At 35.2% G+C, this 13,548-nt stretch overlaps 2 protein-coding genes across 14 annotated transcripts in view; one reads left to right on the forward strand and one right to left on the reverse strand.

Annotated features, from left to right (window-relative positions):
• Positions 1–2,917: 2,917 nt before the first annotated feature.
• LOC143235900 (uncharacterized) lies at positions 2,918–6,362 on the forward strand. The gene is made up of 2 exons (XM_076474117.1): positions 2,918–3,064; positions 5,471–6,362. Exons 1-2 carry the CDS (start codon positions 3,053–3,055, stop codon positions 5,867–5,869), a joined length of 411 nt encoding a protein of 136 aa, XP_076330232.1. The 5' UTR covers positions 2,918–3,052; the 3' UTR covers positions 5,870–6,362.
• Positions 6,363–7,964: 1,602 nt separating this feature from the next.
• Positions 7,965–13,548, reverse strand: part of LOC143244139 (uncharacterized) — a 108,789-nt gene continuing 103,205 nt past the window's right edge. For 8 of the 13 annotated variants that reach the window (XM_076488271.1, XM_076488278.1, XM_076488274.1 and 5 more), the window contains 3 exons: positions 12,616–12,699; positions 11,990–12,272; positions 7,965–9,866 (listed from right to left, as the gene is read on the reverse strand). In XM_076488271.1, the coding sequence (XP_076344386.1) occupies positions 9,128–9,866; positions 11,990–12,272; positions 12,616–12,699 (1,106 nt within the window). In that variant the 3' untranslated portion in view covers positions 7,965–9,127. Of the gene's footprint in view, positions 9,867–11,946; positions 12,273–12,615; positions 12,700–13,548 lie in introns of all 13 variants that reach the window. The other 5 variants (XM_076488281.1, XM_076488284.1, XM_076488279.1 and 2 more) reach the window with 5 other exon arrangements.

The following is a 13,548-nucleotide window of genomic DNA, read 5'->3' on the forward strand; positions in this document are numbered from 1 at the left end:
TCTTTCCCTGCGTTGTCCAGTCACGTCAGATACAACTCGAAGAAGTATGGTTTGGAGTTACAAGTGATGTTTAATATTGTTCTCTTATGTGAGGTCTTCCAAATGGACTGTTTTAATATTTAACACTGACACGCACTTTTACTAAAATATCGACGATAACGTGAAAGTTCTAATAGTTTGTTTATTTAGAATTAAGCTCAAAGCTACACAATGGGCTATCTGTGCTCTGCCCACCATTGGCATCGAAACTTAGATTTGAGCGGTTGTGATTCCGCAGACATTCCGGTGTGCCACTGAAGGGGAAGGGCAGTTCAAATAGTTACCATTTGCCTGGATATTAACAGGTAATAAATCGGGCAACATGGGCCCTCAAGTAAGATGGCATTAACTTAGGGACCGATCGACATTTTAGGGGCTTTCTACCCCATTCCCCCTCCTCGCTAAAGCCTGTCTTAATACACAGAAAGATCGTTGGATAAGTAGAATAAATTTCTACTATTAGTTTAATCCACATGTTGCAAATTTATATTACAACATGAAACAATTTAAAAACTTTTATTTAGAACAAGTGAAAAAACAATAGGTTTACCAATATTCGCAACACAAATTCATGTTGAAACAACTTACTGTAACTAAACAGAGTTTAGTATACGTTATTTTCTATTTTATTATTGTTACAGTTTACCAATATTCGCAACACAAATTCATGTTGAAACAACTTACTGTAACTAAACAGAGTTTAGTATACGTTATTTTCTATTTTTATTATTGTTACAGTTTACCAATATTCGCAACACAAATTCATGTTGAAACAACTTACTGTAACTAAACAGAGTTTAGTATACGTTATTTTCTATTTTTATTATTGTTACATGTTTCTATTATTTATGTTGAGTTTCTTTACTCTAAGAATAGAACTGGAACGTAACTAATAACCCAGTTAGAAACTGAAGTAAATATAAAGAAGGGGGTCGTAGAATCAACACAAGAATAATTGTTGGGATATCACATGTTGACAAACATAGAAACTTTACGAAAAATTACTAGCCTAAAGGGTTCGTGGTTTACACCTCCTTTTTATGTTTATTGTTATTTGTTTACACTTATGTATGTCATTGTGAATAGTTACAAATTGTAATAATCTCTTTCTGTTTAAAACAATGATATTCGGACGAACTTTGGTAGCTAGATAAAATAATATTGCTTGGAATACCAATTTCATTAATACATCCTGATTTAGGCTCAGGCAGATTTACTGAGATAAACGTTTCGAAAGCGCATAGCTTTGATAAATTTAATTTCTTGTTCCTGTCGTGAGTGCATTATCTGTGACAACATTCAGTAGAAGATTCTTTTATACAGGAACATAATGATTACAGTTCAAAATTAGTGTTACACCTACAGTACAACATTAGTGTTACATTTATAATACAACATTAGTGGTACATCTATAGTATAACATCAGTGGTACAACTACAGTACAATATTAGTGTTACATCTATAGTACATTATTAGTGGTACATCTACAGTACAACATTAGTGTTGCATCTACAGTACAATATTAGTGTTACATCTGTAGTACATTATTAGTGGTACATCTACAGTACAACAATAGTATTACACCTACAGTACAAAATTAGTGATACATCTACAGTACAACATTAGTGATACATCTACAGTACAACATTAGTGTTACATTTACAATACAACATTAGTGGTACATCTATAGTATAACATCAGTGGTACAACTACAGTACAATATTAGTGTTACGTCTACAGTACATTATTAGTGGTACATCTACAGTACAACATTAGTGTTGCATCTACAGTGCAATATTAGTGTTACATCTGTAGTACATTATTAGTGGTACATCTACAGTACAACATTAGTATTACACCTACAGTACAAAATTAGTGATACATCTACAGTACAACATTAGTGTTACATTTACAATACAACATTAGTGGTACATCTATAGTATAACATCAGTGGTACAACTACAGTACAATATTAGTGTTACATCTATAGTACATTATTAGTGGTACATCTACAGTACAACATTAGTGTTGCATCTACAGTACAATATTAGTGTTACAACTGCAGTACAATATTAGTATTACACCTACAGTACAAGATTAGTGGTACATCTACAGTACAACATTAGTGTTACATCTACAGTACAACATTAGTGGTACATCTACAGTTCACAAACGATGTCAAACTCACAGCACGGTACTAACTCATGTCGTAACTCAGTTGTAAGTTTTAGTCAGTAACCAGTACTGACGTCGTGTAACTGAGGTGTTGATAAATCCTGATGGTTTGGTTTTTGTTGTTTTTTCCAGTCCTAATACAGATATATTTATATATAAGTTAGCAAGAAATAGTGGTTAGAAAAAATCGTTTATTTTTAATTGGTTTGTGATTTAAAACGATTTAAAAGAGACGTCACTCGGGTTTAAAACAAACGGACAGGAGCGGAAATAATGAGCACCGTTAGCTCGTTGGTATCAAATAGTTTTCTCAAGTAAAAAACGTTTCTGAGGTCATCACTGACCAAGGATGATTGTTTGTTTGTTTGTTTTGGAATTTCGCACAAAGCTACTCGAGGGCTATCTGTGCTAACCGTCCCTAATTTAGCAGTGTAAGACTAGAGGGAAGGCAGCTAGTCATCACCACCCACCGCCAACTCTTGGGTTACTCTTTTACCAACGAATAGTGGGATTGATCGTAACATTATAACGCCCCCACGGCTGGGAGGGCGAGCATGTTTGGCGCGACTTCAGATTACGAAGCGCACGCCTTAACGCGCTAGGCCATGCCAGGCCCGACCAAGGATGAACCGACAACAAAGGGATAAAAAATAAAACCGTTTCGATTAAAAACACAGGATGAACCACCCAATCATAAGGGACTGAGAAGTCGAGAAGGAACACCACGTTCACGTGACAGCGTGCAACAAGTGGTATTTAAGAAAGCTTGTTTCTTGGTCGAACGGAAACGGTCGTCAGCTGTCCGTCTAGGTTTCACTTTTGTTGTCTTGGACTTATTATGTTTCTTAAGGTAAGTAATTTGATCACAAAACTGAACACGAAATTTTTAAGTCCTCCTATTTGAAGTTAAATTCGAATGTTTACGTTCTGTTTAAAAATCAGCTATACTTGAAGAGATGACTTATTTAAACCCGAATTCCTTTCACTTAACTTGCGTAAAAAAGAAAAACAAAATTATGTGACCACTCAAATCTCTTCGACTCTTGGTACTTAGGAAGAGATAATGTGGGCAATTTTTATTGTATTACTTGTTTATCAAATTTACTTTAATCAGTGTTTATCCTCCCCTGGTTAAGCAGCATGGCTAAAGGCTTGTAACCCTAAAATCTGAAGTTCGAGTCCTTGTAATAAACACAGTGCTGATACCACTTCGTGTAGCATAGTGCTTTAAAACCATTTATATAGTCTAATATTGCGGTAAGTGTTAAGGATTCGAATCTCTTTTATTGTGATACGTAATCAAAGATTACTTAAATTGTTTTGTTTTGTGGGGTATCTGTGCTGTGCCCACTTCGAATATAAAAACTCAGTTTAGAGTATTATATAGCCTTCAGAGTAACCAAGTGGTTACCAAGGGGAACAAGTACCTAAGTAAAGGCTTTCTAGAAGGTGAAAATGAGAAACTAAATTACTTCGTTTGTTATTTTGTTTGTTTTTTTTAATTTCGCGCAAAGCTACAAGAGGGCTATCTGCGCTACCCGTCACTAATTTAGCAATTTAAGACTAAAGGGAAGGCAGCTAGTCATCACCACCCACCGGCAACTCTTGGGCTACTCTTTCACCAACGAAAAGTGGGATTGACCGTCACATTATAACGCCCCCACGGCTGAAAGGGCAAGCATGTTTGGTGTGACGGGGATTCGAACCGGCAACCCTCGGATTACGAGTCAAGTGCCTTAACCATCTGGCCATGATGGGCCTGTTTGTTATTGTAAGAGTAAGGAGCGAACCTTGAATTTAACGCTATAAGATTTCAAACTTGTAATTCTTTCACCTGAGAATAACAGAACCTTTTTATAATTCTATTATATAACTTTAAATGTACGTTCCCCTGATTTCCATACTTTAATACGATGAAATTTCGTAACTCTAGCCTAACAGACAACTTTCAGAAATCTAGTATATCCGACACGAGGTACATTTTATACGCATCAGAAAATTGTGATGTGGTTTACCTGACTTGCCATTATTGAAACTGACACTCTTTGCGCAAGCTCGTCTTGATGACAAAAGTGTGTGTGTGTGTTTTCTTATAGCAAAGCCACATAAGGCTATCTGCTGAGCCCACGTAGGGTAATCGAACCCCTGTTGTAGCGTTGTAAATCGGGAGACTTACCGCTGTACTAGCGGGGGCAATGACAAAAGTAAAACTGTGTCTGTTCCTAATTTTAAGTAAAAGTTTACGTAGAAATCTAAATTCCGTTCCCTAGCAACCGCCACTTTTTGGTTTACTCCGAAATTCTGTATCCTAGCAACCAATGCTTGTTAGAGGTTCTCAGAGAAATGCAGGTTATAACGTTTTGAAAACTTTTTCTTTTCTGTGTAACATACTATTTTTATAAAACAAGTTCTTATTAATAATAAATTAATTAAATAAATTAGTCATGATATTTCATTTATAGGGACAACGACTGATTTAACTAATGTGAGGCTATTTGTAATTCAATTTCATTCGGTCTTCCTGAAATAGTTGGGTGTGACCCAGTGGTTAACGTAGCGGCTTCGTATCGTAGGTGCCAAGGTTCAAGACATAATGTTGTCGAATTTGCTCCTTACTTTGTGCTGTAAATACGCGATCTGTTCTCTTATTCAGTTCAGAGAGCCGAGGAACGCCCTTGTGGCGGCGGGTGCTACGGCTGGCTGCCTTTCCTTTGTCAGTAAATTAGAATCAGGTGTAGCTATACCAGAACCCAGGTTGGAAAGGCTAGTTATTCCTTCTTGGAGTGATCACCTTGGTAAATATGTGATTTGAAACATCAAAATCGTCTTTTCAGTATAACATGGAATTGCTTTCAGTTTAAACTGGTAATTAATAATCAGATATTAAAATATTTCGTATTTACTGCCGAGGCATCTAGTAGCTAGCGCTATCATAAGAATAAAAAAATCAGTCGTTTTCTCTCGCACAGGGGTCCCAACATGGCCAGGTAGTTAAGGCATTCGACTTCTAACCCGACACTCGCGGGTTCAAATCCCCGTCACACCAAACATGCTCGCCTTTAAGCCCTGGTGCGTTATAATGAGACAGTCAATCCCACTAGAATAGCCCAAGAGTTAGCGGTGAGTCGTGATGACTAGCTATCCTCCCTCTAGTCTTACACTGCTAAGTTAAACTCGAAAATTCTCTCTCACACACACAAAAGGTTTCAACAGACAAATATTTTACAGTGTAATTTGGTGTTTCTCTTTTACTCAGATGACTTCAAGTCTGCTTTCAACATTGACTTTGATTCTAGCTACGGCCATGTTTACAGGAGCCGAGGACACAGTTTTGACATTACCTCTTCCAGAGAACACCAACCTCGTGCTTGGACCTGTTTCTACCCCCTTCACTTGTCGAGGTAGAGAGTATGGCTACTACAACGACCCGAATGCCGCTTGTAAGATTTACCACATCTGTAAACCTTACATCTCAGCAGATGGGCAACAAATGTTTGCTCACTATAGCTTCTACTGCATGAATGATACCATCTTTGACGAAGCGAAGGTGGAATGTACCTCACTGAAAGAAGCAACACCCTGTCCAACTGTAGAAACACTCGACGTGCATGCTAGCACTGACGCCAAATCAAAACGTATTGGTAACGCCCCCTAAAATTTCCTAAATTTTAAGACACTAAAAAAAAACACGAAAATAGCTCCAACTGCTTGACAAAGAACACTTGAAAAGGTCGTCACGTTCCGTTATGTGTGAAAGCAGTTGATGCCATTTTGAAATTTATAATGTTAAAAGTTAGTGCAAAATGTATCTCATACAGGATAAAATCTTTACTGCTTTAAATTTGTATCACAAAAGTTAGTTATGATTTAGTTGCACGTAAGAAACAAAATATTCGAATTTTTGATATAAATAAGTCTCCATATGCATCCGAAATTCGAATTTCAGTTTGATCAATAATAATAATATAGAAATCCAGAAACTGGCTAATTTGTATGAACTTTGATTGCTGAAAATAAAGACAAAAACCAAATAGAACATAAAAGGCATAATCAAATGACTCACGAACTAAGAACACGAAAAATAGGCTAATAAACATTTAAGCTTATGAGAATTAAAAATACAAACAATAATTATGAAGTTTGATTTAACTGCCAGAAGGTGATGAAATACTTTAGTGTGAATTTTAACGTAAATATTAGATCTCATGAATATAAGTTATTATGAAAGTAATGTTTCATAAAGGATAAATTCCCTCCACACCTTCGCATAATTGCAACGTAAGTTTCTGACAAAACAATGATTAACTTGTAGCTAATACTGTTGGTACAGTGCTGGTAACAATGTCGTAGCAGTGGAGGTTGAATTATTTTACAATATAATGAATATTAAAATAGGAAGATTATAATGATAATTTTTAGTGAATTTGCCAAATAAGGAATATAATCTATACTATAAACATTATTTGAATGTTAACATAAAGACGGAACCATGGAGAGAAAACACTCGGATACGAAAATTAATTTGACCTCAAAAAGGGGTGTGTGTGTATTTATAAAATTCACACTATATTATTTCGTTACCTTCCGGCAGTTAAATCAAACTTCGTAACGTAAATTCGTGTGTAAAAAGAAATCTTGAATACCCTGAAATCAACCTACAATTATCAATAATTACACATCCAGTGTTTTCATATCATGTGATAGTAACACTCCTACCCTGAACATAACCCTTTTCTGGTTGCTGCCGCGATGGGTAGTTTTAAGCCTGTTTCATTTCTATGAATGGTGCATCTAAGGTTAGGGATTTTCCATTAATTAAATCACAGTAATTTTTAGTTTGCTTACAAATACCAATTAATATACAATGAAAGATATTCTATGATAACCTTCATGGTAGATGGAGCTACAAATAAACCTACAATGAAAACTATTATACAATAACCTTCATTGTAACGTTAGACAAAACGAAATATATCTTTGTTTACAATGAAATTTGTTAGTACTTTATTATATTCATTGTAATAAAATCCTATGCATGGTTTATTTACATTTTACCAATTCATTAGTAATACAAATACAATTATTCTGGGGCATGTTTCGAGATTTTGTTCCATTTGTGGTGGCCCGGCATGGCCTAGCGCGTAAGGCGTGCGACTCGTAATCCGAGGGTCGCGGGTTCGCGCCCCCGTCGCGCTAAACATGCTCGCCCTCCCAGCCGTGGGGGTGTATAATGTGACGGTCAATCCCACTATTCGTTGGTAAAAGAGTGGCCCAAGAGTTGGCGGTGGGTGGTGATGACTAGCTGCCTTCCCTCTAGTCTTACACTGCTAAATTAGGGACGGCTAGCACAGATAGCCCTCGAGTAGCTTTGTGCGAAATTCCAAAACAAACAAACAAATCCATTTGTGGCTAATATTTTAAGGTAAGTCAGTAAGTCCACTGGAATTATTGTATGATAACTTAAGATTGAGCTCATAATATTATGTCATTCCCGATATTTAAAATTATTAAACGAACACTTTTAAAGGAAAATAAAACTCCAATACCAGGGAATTGTCGAAAAAAATAAAGTTGTACCTACTACTAATCTTATCGTGTTTACAGGATATTGTTTTCTTCTATTTTAACGTGTGTTTAGGCTGTTCTTTATTTTTGTGTACATGTATTTTTTATTTAAAAGCGTTTAAAGATAACTTTCGCAGCTATCAATGTTATGCGGTTGATAGAACAGGATAAAATGGAACTGGACACTTTTTCAAAGCATTTTATTTAAAGTATACACTGAATAAAAACGTTTTTTCACTGTACAAATTATTGACTGGTGTCTCCTTTTTGGATTCTAGTATTAAGAAAAAGATCCTTGGAGAACAGGTTTTATATAAAAATCTGCTTTATAAATAAACACCAGGTGGAATTTCACCGTGTTTTATATAAGATATTTTACAAACAAACACCAGGTGAATTTCACCGTGTTTTATATAATATATTTTACAAACAAACAGGTGGAATTTCACAGTGTTTTATATAAAATATTTTATAAATAAACATCAGGTGGAATCTCATTGTAACAAGTTTTCATTCGATAAAATGAGAAAAAAAGGCAACAAACTCAAGTTAGAAAGTTAATACATTCACCTAATATTATGAAACCCGCAGGTGATTTATAGAAACAGTGAAAGTGATAAAATTATGAATGTTTTACATTGGATGTGTTACATGAGTTAATCCCTAACAACATAAGATGCTCTAACCTTGAACAAGTAACAAAACAAACAACATTATCCAACTTTGTAATGACGAAGTGAAAATGCTTTCCTTTTATTCAATTATAGAACCATCTGGTAGCAGGCAATTTTTCCATATGTCAAGAATCTTTCTACTTGACTTGACCAGTTGCTGCACCAAAGATTTCCTTGTGCAAATATGTAACATTTGATAAGTTGTAGAATGTAATCCAACATTACATTTAGTTGTGGTATGAAAGTCAAACTAGCTGCAGAGAACCTAAACAATGTGGATTGAAGAAAGACTGCATTGTTGTATGAACAGGTCATCACAAATACTGTGGGAACAGAGAAGCTTTTCAAAGTGCTTGCATGTGTACATTGTTGTTTTTTCCTGCTGTTACCTAGACTGGTAGCCTGCTTCTTTTGGCTGCAATCTCAATTCACATTTCTCTATCCCATAAGACGTTTTGTGAGAATTCTCTAATATGGCTGATGGGCTGGTAGAGTGGATTACAGAAGGGTCTCTACTCTTACATTGATTCTGAATAACATCATTTTCTAAAGAAATCAGTGGAGGAGGTGGAATGGAACCAAGAGGATTTCCTGGTGAACAGTTTTTATTCTTAACTGTTGCCACACTATTGGTTACACCACATAAGAAAGGACTCTTTGGTGGAGGATATAGGCTACCAGTTGACACAAAGGGAAGGATTCCATGAGATGCATAAAGAAACGAGTAATCGTTTTGTCTGAGGATGCAAGGATGAAGTTTGCGTCTCTCTACTTGAGAAGCAATATCTGGGCGTGGAAACCATTCGAAGGCGCTGAGCATGTTCGGTCTCCTGAAACGGGCCGTACGGCAGGAAAGGCATCACAGAATGTAGTGAAAAATATCGATGGAAGATCTGATCATGACCACAACCTTGGGAATTACCTAGCAGTCTGTATGGATCTCGAGTTTCAACAGGTGCACTGTTGGTCATAGAAACTGTTGGTTTGGATGGTAATGATGTATAGGGAAGTGGCAGTTGTTCCAAATGTGATATAGACAGTGATCCAATATTACTTTGTAGTGTAGGTGTTTTATTTATGGCACTGAAGTGAGGATGAGGCATATTTTGAGGCAAGTAATTATCTGAAGTTTGAGATTCAGTACTTTCCACTGTTTTTGCCCTTTGATGTTCTGAAACAACAGAATTTGTTGTTCCAGAGCTAGAATTCAATGGCATGTCTTGTTCTTCTTCAACTTTAATGTCTGATTTTGGGGTGGTAAAATTAGTTACAGTCTTGACGTTGTGTTTATGTACTTGAACTGGAGATCTTGAAGTTTCTCTCACTTCTCTTGGTTCTTTGTCTCCATGACTCTCCCTTTTCCTGATTCCATTGATGTTGTGAAGATGGTGAAAACCACGTTTTTCCCTGTCCCTAAAACAAACAAAAGTCACTCAGTAAAGAAAATGTGGTACATCAGTAACTGGGAACACTAATCATACAAAGACACTTTAAAACAGCAACAGTTTCGGATATGACTATTAACTATTTGTTCTTATAATGAAGATATGTGTGTAACAATGGAAACAAACAATCTTTCATTTTTAGCAATAACAGCTCACTATTCCACTGCATGTAGAGAAAACATATATAATAGTCAAATGACTGCCAAGTTATGTATCTCCTGAAATAGTAATTGTACAAAGAAAATATTGTATGTGTGTGTATATTTGTACACACACACACACACACAAATATATAGATACAAAAATGCTTATTTTCAAGATTATATTACAAGAAAATTAGTCAGTTTTGACAATTCTTAAATTTCATACTGATATAAACCTTGACCTGTCAGTTTCTGTACGTGTTTAGCAATTAATCTTAGGAAACAAACACTTATTAAGAACAGTGACATTCAGCACAAGAAATCTCTGCAGCTACTTAGCAAAGCTGAGTTCTCTATTGTACTGAATATACAAACTGCATCAAAACAAAATATTTTTGCCAACATTGCATGGTAGACAGTTTCTCTTACTCAAAACGAATGCAATGCAACTTGTTCAAATAACACATGGAATGACAAGAGATGGTTATAAATGGCCCACTAGACAAACATGTTGCATTTCCGGTCTGATTCCAAGTGATTTGTTTGACTGTAAAATTTATATTTATTTATCAACAGTTTTAAAAAATGTACCAGATATCTGCTAGTTTTCAGTAACTCTTGTGTACTAGTATTACTTATAGTTTGTTGTTTGTTATTTTAGTAATGAAACAGTGTGTAGTTTTTGTTCTCATCATATTGCAAAGCTAGGCTATCTGCACTGCATCCACTTACTACAGGACAACACCTTGCAGACAGGGTGTTTCTTCAACAGCTATGAGCTTTGATAATGTGTTCATGCCTTCTCTGATAGCCTTTGATAACAGTGAGCCTTAGTGTTCAATGTCTTCCTTGGTAACCTTTGAAAACAGTGAACCATAGTGTTCAATGTCTTTCCTGGTAACCTTAAAAAATGATGAGTTAGCTGTAATATCCAATGTCTTCCCTGGTAACCTTTGAAACTAGTGAGTCTTCATGTTCAATGTCTTCTCTTGTAACCTTTGAAAACAGTGAACCTTAGTGCTCAATTTCTCCCCTGGCAACCATCTATAACAGTGAAGTTTACTGTTTAATGTCTTCCCTAGTAACCTTTGAAAACAGCAAGCCTTAGTGTTTAATGTCTTCCCTGGTAACCATCGATAACAGTGAGATTTATTGTTCAATGTCTTCCCTAGTAACCTTTGAAAACAATGAGCCTCAGTGTTCAATGTCTTCTCTGACTCTAAAGCGTATTTTTGCAGATAAAACACTTTTACTTCGTAAAATTAGTATTATCAGCAATAGGAAGGAAATAATTATATTTAGCATCTTAAATAAAATTACTTTTTATTTTAACTAGTGCTTTGAGTAAAAGCTTTCTTCAGGAATGATTCTATGTATCATATCAGAACAGTGACTAAAAGAAGGAAGTTAAATATTTGGAAAACTTAGTTACTCCAACAGTCAAGTGTTTGACCCCAGTTTTATTCATTTTGATATGTCAGTTACACTACTTAGAAAACTTAGTTACTCCAGCAGTCAAGAGTTAGACCTTAGTTTTATCCATTTTGATATGTCAGTTACAGTATTTGGAAAACTTAGGTACTCCAACAGTTAAGAGTTAGACCCTAGTTTTATCCATTTTGATATGTCAGTTACAGTACTTGGAAAACTTAGGTACTCCAACAGTTAAGAGTTAGACCCCAGTTTTATCCATTTTGATATGTCAGTTACAGTACTTGGAAAACTTAGTTACTCCAGCAGTCAAGAGTTAGACCCTAGTTTTAAAAGATTTATAATGATAATAGCTTCACTTGTAGATTGTTTTCAAAGTGAAAGATAAACAAGACTTTTGTTGTTGTTAGAATAATAAGCATATTAACAGTATACTTTTATATTAGTTTTTTGATATAAAGGATACACACTCACAACCAGGTTCACCTTACACACATACTCTCACCACCAGGTTCACCTTTCTTTATCTTCCTTTACTTTTCTCTCTTTTTCTACCTCTACTCTTCTGTTTTTTTCCTTTTCTTGTTCCTGATCTAAGTTTCTCTCTTGCCATTGTATTCTTACAGGTTCTTGATGTGCTTCTGCCTTAAGTCCTCCACAGGGGGCAATACTTGTCACACTTTCATCCGGCTGTAAGGGTCTGAAGGAATGGAGTCGATTCCAGGGGTCCTGATTTACTACAGTAGGATGCCCTGTTGTGGTAAGATCTACACTGCCAAACATTCCTGAATTAGCAGCCCCTGCAAACACAATAGCAAAATCTATACAACATAAGACCATGAAATACTTGTGCTAAACTACCCACTACAACTCAAATATTCCAAAATTATAATCACTAAATTTAATACTTTAACAAAACTTTATTCAAACCATGTACAATAACCAGTTACTTTCCACAAGACTAAACACATGCACATTTTGAAGTCAATCTAAGGATAGCTAAATATTTTTAAGGAAGCAAGAATCTCTTTTTATCATTGTGTTTGACATAACATTTACTCAAAATAGACATTAAAACTCTGAAAACTTTTATTTTTCTCCATAATTACTACATTATAAGGTGTACCAATGTTTGATACAAACCTGCTGTTCCAAATTCTGGGTAAGAATTGGAAGAATCATTCACAAATCCATGATAGCCAGTATGAACAAAGGATGAAACACCACCTGAAGAGAGAACAGTAACTTTATATCTTAACATATTAGGGATAACAAGGATTGTAGCAATTGGCCCATCACTGCTACCTTCACTCATTTCACCAAGCATCCATTTACCTACACCCAGATATGACTTCTTAATATTTGTAAATCTGTCAAATCTAGTCTAGGGAAAGAGATAAAACAGTCACTACTGTCTAAAGAAGTCTAACAGCCACATTTCTGTTTCATATTTTAACAATACTAATTTATTTTAACTGGTTGTTATCTTGAGGAATGAAGAAATGAAATTTTAACTGTAAAACAAAATATGTTGTTTTAATTAACAGGCTAATTAAAAGGAAGGGCACTTTCACAAAACTGTAGAAAGAGATGCTGTTTTAATCTACAGAGCAATCAATAGGCCACTTTCACAGTCTCATTTGATAAAGTTCACCCTTAAGCTTAATGTTTAAACAAAAATACATTTAGTTATATTCTGTTACTTTAATTCTGAAAGTTAATTTTTAATATTTATAAGAAAAACAACAATTGAAATAAGTATTCAGTATCCCATTTGGTTGGTTGGTTATAGATTTGGTGTTTTATGACACAAAGCAGCGAGGTTATCTGCACCAAACATTTGGTAAAAAGTTAAAATTAAACTGAATTTAGTAAAAGGAAATTAAGGAAAAATAACACAAAGTTTAAAAAAACATAAATAGCATAAAACCAATGTTTACATCTAGTCCACAGCATTAAGAGAAAAACTACAGTAATACAAGTTGTAAAGGACTTTCTGTTGCATAACTGTAATTATCATAACTCGTCAGGAAGACTAACAGGTAAGTACAAAAACCACTGTCAGTCACCTGAAGT

This window comes from Tachypleus tridentatus, chromosome 2 (assembly GCF_004210375.1).
Source record: "Tachypleus tridentatus isolate NWPU-2018 chromosome 2, ASM421037v1, whole genome shotgun sequence".
In the NCBI taxonomy this organism is placed as follows: Eukaryota; Metazoa; Arthropoda; class Merostomata; order Xiphosura; family Limulidae; genus Tachypleus; species Tachypleus tridentatus.